Below are 13370 nucleotides of genomic sequence, written 5' to 3'. Positions count from 1 at the left end.
GGAGAAATAACTATCCGGGGCATAAGTAACTGGTGCCTATAAGAGGAGTGGATGCAGAGACAGCAGTCCAGAAGGACAGGGCACCCCATTTAGCAATCAAAATTTTGGTAGGGGTATAGGAGGATGATGTTCCTTCTCTGTGCTATCACTAGTCACCTAAATGTATGTGGGGCTGGGGAGAAGGGAGCAGAAGAGAAGAAAAACAATAACTGTCAAAATGGCTTCTTACTAATTCACATAGGCCACATCTACACTTGTAAGTTCTTTCTAAATATTTTTTGCAAGGGGGGGCTCTTTTGAAATATCCAGCAGAGCATCAACACACACGGTGTTTTTTAAAATTAAATTGAAAGAATGCAGAGTTCCATTCAAAAGCGCTCTTCTATTCCTATTTCAGGAAGCTTATTTTGAAAAAAAAACTTGTGTAAACACACTGCAGGCAAAACAACAGACCTCATGGTGCCTGATTTTTCCGTCTCTGGCCTGCACGGTCTGTGTGCACGCTCTCTTTTGAAAGAGCAGATCACTCTTTTCATCTGCTTTTTTGCATGTGGACTCACTCTTTGAAAAGAAGATCTTTGGGAAAATATCTTCTGGAAGATCTTCTTTTGAAAGGTTGCTGAAGTGTAGACATAGCCATATTTTATCTACAATCTCTCCCTGAGAAAACGAATCAAAATAGTTTCTTCATACTTCACTGGTAGGCGATGCCAATTCAGAGACAGAAGTACAGGCCCTGAGCCTGCAAACATGTTAGCACATTCTTAACTTTACTATCATGATTAGTCCTGTTGATTTCATTTGAACTGCTCCTGGTAGCAGAGTGAAGCGCATGCATAATGGTTTGCGTGATCGAGGCCTTACTATGTTTCTTAATTCATGTGACTAATACCAACTCAATCTGAAAATGTACTGTCAAAATTTTACCAACTTATCCAGGCTGTGTAAATCTTCATCCTAAATCTTCAACATTTTCATTTGCAAGGAAAATCCATGCAAATAAGTGAATTTTCACAAAAAAAAAAATGAAAAGTCCTGTGGTACATAGTAAACTAGCAGATATATTGGAGCATAAGCTTTTGCGGGCAAAGACCACTTAATGAGATGCCCATGAAAGCTTATGGTTCAATATTATCTGTTAGTCTATAAGGTGCCACAAGTCTTCTCTTTGTTTTTGAAGATACAGACTAACACAGCTACCCCTCTGATACTCGTCACTATGCTAGGCACTGAATTTTCACAGAACTGTTGTAGAATCAAAATAGGCATGGATATTTTTCATAGTTCTAGTCCTCAGACAAACTTTTTTAAATGCAAATATCTGAGTGATTCTTTTTGTTCAGGTCAAGGAACATCAAATGGTTGTGTCAGTACTTATTTTATCTGAACTAGTTCATCCATCTCTAGGCCTGGCCTTAGGGCAAGGTGATTGCCTTGGGACCTATGTCTTCAGGACCCACACTTCCACTGGCTGGGTCCTGTTGTCAGTGTGCTGCTTGGGTCCCAGAAACTCTTTGGCTGGGCTTGTTTACCTCTAATAGTAAATTAATCTTTTAAAAGCACATGTTTTTCCAATCAAGCTATTGGTTAAAAGGGAAGCTAAAGAGCCAAGATTGGCCTGGTTCATTAGAGACAACATTCCCTCACCAAATTGTATGACGAAAAAGGTGTGGATTCTCAGCCCAAGGTTAATGCCTCCCTAAACTTCTGTTTATATGTTGTTTGTATGCCTGCATCTATTAAATTCTTACTGACTTTAAAGTGTATTTTCTATGATGTTGGAAATATATATTTGCTTTTAACTAGAAGTAGAAAATGAATATCATATTATATTTTTGTGTTTAGGAAGGGTATTCCAAGTGAACAAGTGAAGCATGCAGATAGAGAACAGGCAAAGCGTGTTGTTTACTCAATAGTTTATGGAGCAGGTAGGGATCCGTATAGAACCTGAAACAAGTTTATTTTCACTAATATTTACCTTTTTAGATTATTAATTAGAGCTGCAATGGTTTTGAGTTTGTTTGAATTTTTAAAGGCTAGTCATGCTTTAACGTTTTAAGGTAAATAAAGTGATCTTAAAATACTGCATCTTGATATTTTTGACTATCATAAAGAGTCTACTTATAAAAATCATTCAGCATAATATACAGTAAAGTCTTTCATATCCTGCAGCCCTGGGACCGGGAGGTTGCCTGATATTCAAATAATCTGGATAATAGAGAGAGATACTTAGCAACACATAATATTAAAGAAAAACAAGATTAGGTATTAAGAAACAAACAAAAATGTATGCAGAGTGCTTTATTTACCAACAACAGTAGTACTGTATACTGTAAACTTATACTGTATTTATTTGTATTTACTTTCACTATATTGCACTTATGGAAAATGTAACTAAAATTTACTTATTCTTAAAATGTCGGTTATTTGGGAGTTCTGGATGATAGAATGCCAAATATGAAAGAGTTTACTGTAGCAGCATTAACACAAAAGAAAAATTATTCCCTGGCTAAATTGATGCATTGACTTATTTTGCATTTTGATTTTTAAGTATATCTTAACCTCTATAAGAAGTCTTGTGAGTCAATATAATTAAAGTATCTGTCTTTACCTACTTAAAATTAGTATACGGTGTTGAATATTTTCTGCATTCTAATAGTGTGGAAGCACTCACAGAAGATTAAAGAAATTTGGTATTGGATTAAGGGGAGAATTTGGCTTTGAAAATAATTGTTTTTATTTGTCTCCCTGTCCTTTATCATCAGTTTAAATATTACTTTACAAAACAAGTTAAAAAATAAGAGGTCTGTTTTTTGGAGCTCAGAATCTAATTCAGACAAAAATATACACCCTACAATTCCTTTAATATGGATGAAATTTCGGTTTTAATAAAATGGATTTCTCTAGTATACTTGACAGTTAATTAATTAAATGTGAAATTAGGCCATGTCTACACATACAGAGCATCTGGTGAAAACTCTGCTAACAAGAGAGCATTTTCCTGTTGGCATGAAGAAATAGGGTGACTGTATCTCCCCAGTCAAATATGGGACAAGAGGAATGATGCCAACCTGGCCAAAATGGAACAGATGGTCACCTTATCTGGGAGTCAGGAGGTGGCTGCCCTGTGGGGGGGCTGTGGTGCTGCCACTCCAGCTCCCCTAGCTGACGGAAGCTGGGGGCAGGGGGCGGGGCAGCGGCGCTGCTGTGTGGATCCAGCTCCGGCTCTTATGAGGGAGCCAGGGGAAGAGGGCGGCAGCTGCCTGAAAATACAAGGCAAGTAGCCCCTTTGACAAAATAAATTGGAACACCGTCCTGGCATCCCAAATGTAGGACTGTCCCGCTGAAACTGGAATGGATGGTCACCCTATAAAGAAATGAGCTTCATGTGTGGCATAAGCTATGTTGGTGGGGGAAGCTCTCTCGCTGACATAGCATGGTGCACACAAATGCTTAGGTGGGTGTGATGTGTCACTCAGGCAGGTGAAATACTCAACCCCCTGCACGATGTAGTTGTGCCAGCGTAGGCTGTAATGTAAACATAGTCTTAGATATAGCATGAAAAGATATCAAACAAAGTGTGTGAGTGGAGAAAGAGGAGACAAAATAAAGAAAAAAAATAAATTGTATGTTCAGTCTTGTAAGATGATTTTTTAATTATGTAAAGCTATTGTTGACGCTTTCTGTCCTTTTACATTTTGTTCATTGCTATTGCTGATTAATTTGTTTGTTTTCATATGTGATATTTAACCTATTTGTTAAATGTTGTTTGGATGGAAAACGAGGCCAGCCTAGACATATGTTTACTGTTCTCCTGTGAAGCCACTATCAGTTTCTAACTGTTACAGACAGACTGTGGTAATTCAGTTTTCTGAACAACAACTTGGAAACTTTGCAGTAATGGGCAAGAGTGAAATTAATTACATCAAACAGAAATGCATCACTGGGATAATTCCATTTAGAGTATCCCATATGTCTTGCAAATTTGTGATGGTAGCACCTTTGCTATATTTGTTGTTCTAGACATCAGTGCAGCTCCTGACCTAGCTGAGTACAAAATGCTACAGAATTGTTATGAAATGCACATCAGACTGACAGCAATGCTTTCGGGTGACTGAAAGTTTACCTCTTTCAAAAACATCAGCTAGTTTCTGGACCTTATTAGTGCGACAACTAATATTTGATATCTGTGGTTCTACAAGACATATCTATTGTTCAGCAAATGCTATCTGCAGATACAATGCTGTTTCCATTCCTATGTAGCTGACACCTAAATATCTTTCTTTAAAGGCCAAAACCTATAATATTGGTGCATGACTTTATTTTCACTGGAACTCTTGGGTCATGGATTTGTTTAAATTGCACCTTTTAGGTTTTTAATCTCATACTGTGGAAAACTTTGACCTCATTTTTCTCTCATGTTCCTTTGTTTTATTTTGATACGTATTCATTTTTATATTGTTTTACTTACCACGTCTATCTAGATTTTGGGTAAGTCTTGTTGCAGCTTTTTCTAAATTTCCTTTAATATCTATCCTTTTTTTCCCATCCCTCCTGCCAAATCCTTGGTTCATGTCTTGGTCTTCTCTTGTTTCAACTACCAAATTCTCAGTTTCTTCCCTGTATTCCGCTTCTCCAGCTTGTCCAAAACATCCTACCTAAAACCATTGGCCCCATCACTAGCACATTCACATTTCTTCATTCACATTCCTGCTTATTCAGCATTAAATTCAATCTCCTTATCCTCATATAAAGACTCTGCATAGATCTACACTTATCTAGTTTATGAAAGTGAACAAGACTGAGAACCTAGAGGATACATGGTATGAATCTAAAATATAGATATCCTAAATTTTATATTTAAGATCTTAAGATGTAATATGTAGTCCCTTCCTAATCAATGAAAACATTTAAGGTTAAAATGAAATCTATTCTTAAACAGTTTGCTGAATCAGGACCTTAGTGTATGTGATCATTCAAATTTGTGGAAATAAAAACAGTGGTGGTGTTCTACTAGTCAATATCTAGTTCAATGCTAATATTTATAGGAAGCAATATTAAAATAATGTTCTGTTCTGTGTTATTGTGCACAAGGTAAAGAACGTCTTGCAGGATGTCTGGGAATTACTCCTCTTCAAGCAGGTCAATTTATAGAAAGTTTTCTGGTTAAATACAAGAAAGTTCATGACTTTACAAAGAAAACCATTGAGCAATGCTGCAAAGAAGGTAATGCAAACTATAAAATGCACTCTTGTTTACTATTCAGCTGTTATGCTACATTTTTCAATGAGTAGAAACACAGCTAAAATAATGCTTGCATGATGAGCAAAAAAGTTACAGTAAATGAACAAAATGTCCTCTCATGATAGTCTGCCCTTGGCAAACTTGGGGGGATCTGGTTTGATCTACCAAGACTGCTTCTTCCCAGATACTGTTACTTGCCAGAAATGCTCTTTATCATTTTGCGATTGTTTTGTATATGTCTCTCAATCTCCAGTTATCTATATTTAAAATCCTTTTGAGATGAACTTATTGCAATGCAATGTACGTAGTGCCATAATGTCAAACTGCTTAGAAGCTGCTGCTAGGGCATAATACAACCTGGTTGGTAAGCACTGTTTCACCAAGAGAGTATATGACTCCTGTGGCCTGATTCCTCATTCGACTCACAGTACAGTGGAAAGGGATTGTCTACCCACTCCCCTAGGCTGCATCTACACTAGCAAGTTCTTTCCAAAGATTTTTGAAAAGAAGGGGGCTTTTTTGAAAGATCCCTTGGAACATCTACACACAAGAAGTGTTCTTTCAAAAGTAAATCAAAAGAATGTGGTGCTCCTTTTGAAATCGCTCTTCCTTTCCCTTTCCAGGAAGAGCACCCCCTTTTGAAAGCTTCTTTAGAAAGAAAATGTGTGTAGACACTCTGCAAGCCCTTTTTTACGAAAAAGAGGTCTTCCTGGGGCCTGATTTTTTGATCCCTGGCCTGTTCTTTCAAAAGAGTGGGGGCTGTGTGGATGCTTTCTTTCGAAAGAGCAGATTGGTCTTTTGATCCGTTTTTTCTGTGTGTGGACACACTCTTTCAAAAGAAGTTCTTTCAGAAAAGATCTTCTGGAAGGGCTTCTTTCGAAAGATCTCTGTAGTGTAGACGTAGCCTTAATGTTTTTTCTTCTGAATTGTGTGTGTCAAAAAGAGAGTCTTTGGTGTCTTACAAACCTAAACACAATAATTTTTTCCTTGGGCCCTTATATCTTATCCATATAATATCCTTGCGTGGCCATACTAGAAACTGTGAAGTTCTTGTTGTGCACATTGTCTTCAAAATCCACCTCATAAAGAACTGTGCAGTCTTTGACATTCTCAGATCATCTTCAGCCTATAAAAGCAGTCTTTGAGAAGAGTACTTACAGATCCTTATAGTTAGAAAGATTTTCCTAATATCTAGTCTAGATCTGCCTTGATGCAGATTAAACCATTACTTCTGGTTCTACTCTTGGTGGCCATGGAGAACATTTGTCCTCTTTATAACAGTCCTTAACATATTTGAAGATTGTTATCATGTCTCCCTTCAATCTTCTCTTCTCAAGGCCAAACATGCTCAGTTTCTTTGAGGTTTCCTCATAGGTCAGGTTTTCTAAACCTTTATCATTTTTGTTGCTCTCCTTTGGACTCTGCAATTTACAAAACACTATTTATTAGTGTTGGAGGCTTCCAGACATGGCATTTTTTATGTCAGGATTATATTGTAATCCATTCTTTAAATTCTAAGCACTAACCAAGTTACATCATTACTGCTTCTGAATCACTAAAACTGGAATATCTGTCTATCCATCCTTAAGAAAGAAAAAAATCTTTACTTGTACTGTGAGTTCAATTCTTTGTGATGTGTTCACCACATATATGTATGTATATCCCATGACCTACCTTCCTTCCCCTCTGTTACTGATTCCTACCATAGATTTGATTCTGTAGTGGAGAAGGAACTGAGTGACTGATGGGCCCACTGCCATTAATTCTCTTGGGAGAGTGGTATGAAAGCACACAGGATGCATGCATGGCCACAACAGACGCTTCTGGCCAGTCTCAAGCACATAAATTTCAAGGCCAGAAGGGACCACTGTGATCATTTAATCTGACTTCCTGCATAGCACAGATCATAAAACTTCCACCAAGATAATCCCAAGATCATACCTTTTAGAAAAACATCAAATCTTGATGTGAATCTACCATAACGTTTGGTCAGTTGTTTCGATGGTTAGGTGCTGTTACTTAAAAATGCACACCTCATTTCCAGTCTGAGATGTTAACTAACTGAAAGTGGATTATATATCTGTACGACACATCTTGAAGAGCTCCAAATAATACTTCACACTTGATTATCTTCAGTGTCTTAAAATCTTTTTCTGTTAACTGCAATGACGCTTCAGTGCAGATCTTTCTCTTCTCTAACTAGTGTCTTTACATTGAATGGAAATAGGAATATCAGGGATGGTTATCTGAAATTTAGTTGTTGAACAAGAACCACTTGTGACTGGTCCTCTGGTGATTCTTGTATTATGGTGCCATTTGTCTTAAGTCCTACTCTTTGGAGAGGTATTTCCCACATCGTCTCTGTTTTGACTTTCTCAGAGTGAGATCTGGCTTCTTCTATTGTCCTCTTCCCAAAGCAGTCACATAATGCTCTAACCATATCACTCTTTCTTGATCATGCGCTCCAGCTAGAGGTAAGTACAGGTCACAGAATGCTACTTTCTGAAAGAGCTGACAAATGTATCATGTGTTCTGGGATGCTTGCATGTATACAAAAGGCCAGTGCACTTTTTCAAATGGTGTAATATTTATTGTACTAAATGTATGTTTTCATGAATCAGTTTTTGGAATAGTGAAGGAATTGGTTCATTGTTATTCATTACAAATTACTGTGAATTTTTTAATTTGCTGAATAAAACCTCTATTCCCAGAATGAACCCTGCACGTCAGTTTGTACCACATTAGCTTGATATACAATGTGCTCCAGAATAAAACAGCCTAAGGAATCTATTCTTCAATAAACAGACTTGATGGCTACTGACCCACAAAAGTTAAGCCTCAGCATTACAGACATCCTCCAATTCCAGGCCCAAAATGTTATGTATGTCTTCTGTGCATCAGTCAGCATTTGTGCTCTTGAACTGTATTTAGTATCTTTGGCTGCAGGTCCCCAGGGAGAATAGTGTTTTGGGTGAACAGCTGCAGACTCACCTTCTATTAAATCTTGCGCCCTCTACAGATCCTATTTGTCTTTAGTGAATATTCATATCCTAGGAATGAACTAGTGAGGGGGTGAAGCAGCAGATAACTGGGTGGGCCCTGACTTCAGGTGAGTGTACAATGATGGGGACAGGAGGAATGGGGGGCACCCCCACCTTCTCCAGCTGGCATTGCATGGAGCAATGGTTGCTCTGGCCAGGGTATCTCCTGACCTCAAGGGCCCCAGATGCATGCCCAGCTCCAGAAGATGATGACACTCTGGCTGTGGCAGATACGTACATGGCAACCCTGAGCCCCTATGTGCGATTTATTAGGCCACTGCATAGCTGCACAGCTCAGAGGGACCTGAGACTAGGGAATGGGCTGGAGCACATCCACTGAGACCCACACACGGTTATGCCCCTTTGGTGACATTGGAAATATTTGACATTTTCTCTTTCAGTTTATTATCAGAACTGTCAAAGAATATATATCTTCCCCCCAAAATATATAACATACTTTTCAGTGCAGGCATGTTGTAGAAAAAAACATCAGATTTGCAGTTATTACCAATCACAGTGAAGAAGAATGCATGGTCATCAAATTTGTTACTTTAATAACTGAAATGACAATGTTGTGTCAGGGAAATTAAAGGTGGTTGAGGATATATTTTATTGGACCAACTCCTGGTGATCAGAAAGAAAAGCTTTTGAGCTAACGTAGAGCTCTTCTTCAGGTTTGGGACATAGCTAAACTATATGGAACACTATTTAGCATAAGCAGTTAACACATATTGCAAGGGACCATTCAAGGTGAAGTGGCCTCTTAATACCTATCCAATTGTAAGGAGGAAACAAATGGTAGTAGAAACAATGAGGGCAGAGGGGTTGTTAGTATGTGATAGATCTTAGTAATAAACCATAAATCCAGTGCCTCTATTCCATCCATGATTTTAGAATCTAGCAAAGTTATTACATCCCACACTTCTCTTTGAGGATAACGACTGATAGAGAGCGTTTGCTTTGTGAAAAGTGTTAACCCACAGGTGATATAGCGTGTTCGTGTTTTATCATTTTCCTGTATCACTTTTCTCAGAACAGCATTTTCAATCTCTTTATACCAGCATATAATTAATTCAGACTTTTACTCACAGAACATTCTTTGCAGTGCTTAAAATGTACTGTAACCATAGGCTTGGGCTTTAGAAACGAGGTGGGTGAGGAAATACGTTTTATTGAAACAACTTCTGTGGTGAAAAAGACAAGCTTTCAAGCTACACAGAACTCTTTTTCAGGTCACCACTTCCTTCACCAACAGAAATTGGTCCAGTAATTGATATTATCTCACCAATTTTGTCTCTCTAAAATCCCAGGACCAATTCAGCCACAACACTGCACATAACTATGGAATGTCATTTTATACTGTAATTGCATTTGTAAGTTGGTTCTACAAGGAGTAGTGGATTACTGAAAATTTTTATAGCCATATGTAAGTCCTAAACATCCTGTTGGATGATGTGCTACTCAAGCAATATATTTTTGTTTAGATCTGTTAAAAAGAACTAGCTTTCTTTTCTTGGAAGATGTGCCACAAAACTTCTGTGGTAATGAATTGATGTTTTATGTGTATAACTAGCAAAAGCCTCACTGCTAAAATCCTTGGCTGTGAGCCAATACTGAGATAGAATATGCTTGTCTTTTACTTGCATCCAGTATGAGCTGTCAGCTATGTGACCTTGGTGGTCACTCAATAACGAGTAGGAAGCCTTCGTGTCACCCTCCTATTTGTGAGTCCGTTGATGGCTGATCAGCCCAATTCTGGAGCTGCAGATCTTATCACAGAAGAGACAGATGATGGTAGCTGTTGGAAGGGCACGGGACAGGTTTTAACATTCTTTTCTTCTTCTCTTCCTGTCCTCATCTGCACTGCAATGGGACCTCTCAAACTGCAGCACTCCCTCACGGATTGCCATTCTCAACTGGGGATGGTCCGGGGCAAGGTTCTCCCAAGTGTCGACACCGATGCTGCACTTTTTTCTGTGTGCCTTCAGCATGTCAGCTATGTAATAACTGGAATATCAGTATCAGCAAACCCTCCTAGAAGGTGTATTTTTTATTTCAGAGTCATTTTGCTTATACTAGTTCCCTTAATAAACTACACGGTACCTGCAAAAGTACTTTTTTGCTGCTGCATCCAAAATGGAGCTTTTGCTGTTATTGTCTTGTTGATTAGGGGTATAATTTTTTTACAGTCCTATCCAATATTGTAATACCAACAAAACTTTTAAATTTAGACCAAGCCTGGGTAACTTCAATCTCTTGATTTCAATTACAAATAAATGTGCTTAACACTTTGCATGATTGGAGTAATAGATACATGATTACATCCATATTTCTCTCTACTACTCTGACCATTTCTAAATAATTGGGGGACAAATATTGTGCATCAAGTGACTTAGATTATTTTCAGTATTCAGTAGTGTTGGCTAAAAGCATCAGGCAGTTGCTGACAAATGTATGCATCAAATCGTATTGGAAGATGAGTTACAAATCTCGTATTTAACCATTCCATTAATAGTATTTTCTGTTTTACATATCAACAGGATATGTGGTTTCCATCCTGGGACGTAAAAGACACCTGCCCAATATCAATGCTCGAGACTACAGACTACGTACTCAAGCAGAGAGACAGGCTGTCAATTTTGTTGTCCAAGGTAAAAAAAAAAAATAAAGGCTTACTTTCTACTGATTGGATAGAGGTTCACAAATAGAGTCAACAAACAAACAATAAATAGGTGTTATGGATTAATTTTGTGTTTTACAGTTTTAAGTAACACAACTATGAAATTTGGAACAAGAACACAATGATAAACTAGAGTATCCTCTGGTAACGAGCTGTATGAGGTGGGAAATTACTGCACCTCAAATGCACTATGTTTTCCTTGTCAGCTGTGACTGCATGCCTGACTTAAAGCCTTGCAGCAGCACAGCTGTATCAGTAGTGGTTTTTCTCTAGTGCTTAGTGAAGATGCTACTTGTGCTGATGAAAGAAGCTCGTATTCCACTTATCAAAAAGATAGTATCTATGGCTATGTCTACACTATGAGATGAATTTGAATTTATAAAGATCGATTTTATAATGCTGGGTTTTATAAATTCGAATTTGAGTACCCTCACCTTCCCACAGGCTCCCCATAAATTCGACTTATTGCTGCCACATTCAATCACCAAACATCGAATATTACAGCAGTGCATTGTGGGAACCTATCCCAAAATTCCCTCAGCCCTGTAACATTCTGGGTATTTTTGCTGGTGCAGCATGGGAAAAAAATTCCCTACAAGTGGTTATGAGTATGTCATGTCATCTTCCCACATTGCATTGCCCTTGTTCCCCTCCTATGGAAAGCAAATGGCCATTTTTCCAGGAGGAAGAAAGGAAAAGAAGGGTATGGTATCAGCAAAGATCGCCAAATTAACTGAAATCTCTTGCTTCTCTAAGGCTGTGGCCACACTTGGCCAAAACTTCGAATACTATTAATGAGTCGCAGCTACATGGGGGTCCCTTTTAGAAAGGGGAATAATGGGATTTCGAAATGTAGCCGCTTTCAAAGCACTGCGGCCGGCAGTATGCGAATGCTAATGAGGCACTGAATAGTCAATTCAGTGCCTCAGTAGTATTCTTCGATTTGGCCGTTAGCATGGCCATTTCAAAGTTTCGGCCAAGGGTGGCCTCAGCTTAAGTGAATAGCTTTTTATAACTGCAGGGGAGGGATAGGTTAGTGGTTTGACATTGGCCTGCTAAACCCTGGGTTGTGAGCTCAGTCCTTGACAGAGATGAATAATAACAGAGAGGGAGCTGTGCTAGTCTATATACTATCAAAACAAAAAAAGCAGTCAAGTAGCACTTTAAAGACTAACAAAATAATTTATTAGGTGAGCTTTCGTGGGACAGACCCACTTCTTCAGACCATAGCCAAACCAGAACAGACTCAATATTTAAGGCACAGAGAACCAAAACCAGTAATCAAGGTGGACAAATCAGGAAAAAAATGATCAATGTGAGCAAATCAGAGAGTAGAGAGGTAGAAGGGGGGAAGGTCAAGAATTAGATTAAGCCAAGTATGCAAACGAGCCCCTATAGTGACTGAGAAAATTCCCATCCCGGTTCAAACCATGTGTTAATGTGCCAAATATGAATATAAAAGACAGTTCGGCTGTCTCCCTTTCAAGAGTGGTGTGAAAATCTTTCTTCAGTAACACGCAAACTCAAGTCATTAACAGAATGGCCCACTCCGTTAAAATGTTGACTAACCAGTTTGTGGATCTGGAGTGTTTTTATGTCTGTTTTGTGCCCACTAATTCTTTGTCTAAGGGAGTTTGAAGTCTGTCCAATATACAAAGTATCTGGGCGTTGTTGGCACATGATGGCATATGTGATGTTAGCTGAGGAACATGAGAATGTGCCCCTGATTCTGTGAATAACCTGGTTAGGTCCAGTGATGGTATTTCCAGAAAAGAGATGTGGACAAAGCTGGCAGCGGGGTTTGTTGCAAGGAAAGGTTCCAGGACTGGTATTCCTGGGGTATAGACTGTGGCTGTCGGTGAGGATCCTCATAATGTTGGGAGGTTGTCTGTAGGAGAGAACAGGCCTGTCACCTAGGGCCTTCTGGAGTGTGGCATCCTGATTAAGGATAGGTTGTAGGTCTTTGATAATTCGTTGCAATGGTTTGAGTTGGGGGCTGTAGGTGATGATCAGTGGTGTTCTGTTCTTGGCTTTTTTGGGCCTGTCTTGGAGTAGCTGGTCTCTGTGTATTCGTCTGGCTCTGTCGATTTGTTTTTTTTTTATTTCTCCTGGTGGGTAATTCAGGTTTATGAATGTTTGGTAAAGATCTTGTAGTTTTTGGTCTCTGTCAGTTGGATCAGAGCATATGCGATTGTACCTAAGAACTTGACTGTAAACAATAGATCTAGTTATGTGTGCAGGATGGAAGCTAGAAGGGTGTAGGTAAGTATAGCAATCAGTGGGTTTCTAGTACAGCGTGGTACCCATCAGGCCATCCTTGATTTGTACTGTAGTGTCCAGGAAACGTATCTCTTGCATGGAGTAATTGAGGCATAAGTTGATGGTGGTGTGCAGATTGTTAAAGT

At 38.8% G+C, this 13370-nt stretch overlaps 1 protein-coding gene across 1 annotated transcript in view; it reads left to right on the top strand.

Annotated features, from left to right (window-relative positions):
• POLN (DNA polymerase nu) overlaps positions 1–13370 on the top strand; it is a 155324-nt gene that overhangs the window by 117091 nt on the left and 24863 nt on the right. The window contains exons 16-18 of the mRNA XM_074992092.1: positions 1846–1928; positions 5095–5226; positions 10826–10936. Coding sequence (XP_074848193.1) covers positions 1846–1928; positions 5095–5226; positions 10826–10936 — 326 coding nt within the window. The remainder of the gene's footprint in view (positions 1–1845; positions 1929–5094; positions 5227–10825; positions 10937–13370) is intronic.

The sequence above is a fragment of the Carettochelys insculpta genome, chromosome 4 (assembly GCF_033958435.1).
Source record: "Carettochelys insculpta isolate YL-2023 chromosome 4, ASM3395843v1, whole genome shotgun sequence".
Lineage (NCBI taxonomy): Eukaryota > Metazoa > Chordata > Testudines > Carettochelyidae > Carettochelys > Carettochelys insculpta.
The sequence above is the reverse complement of the archived record's forward strand: the minus strand, read 5'-3'. Positions and strand labels throughout refer to the sequence as shown.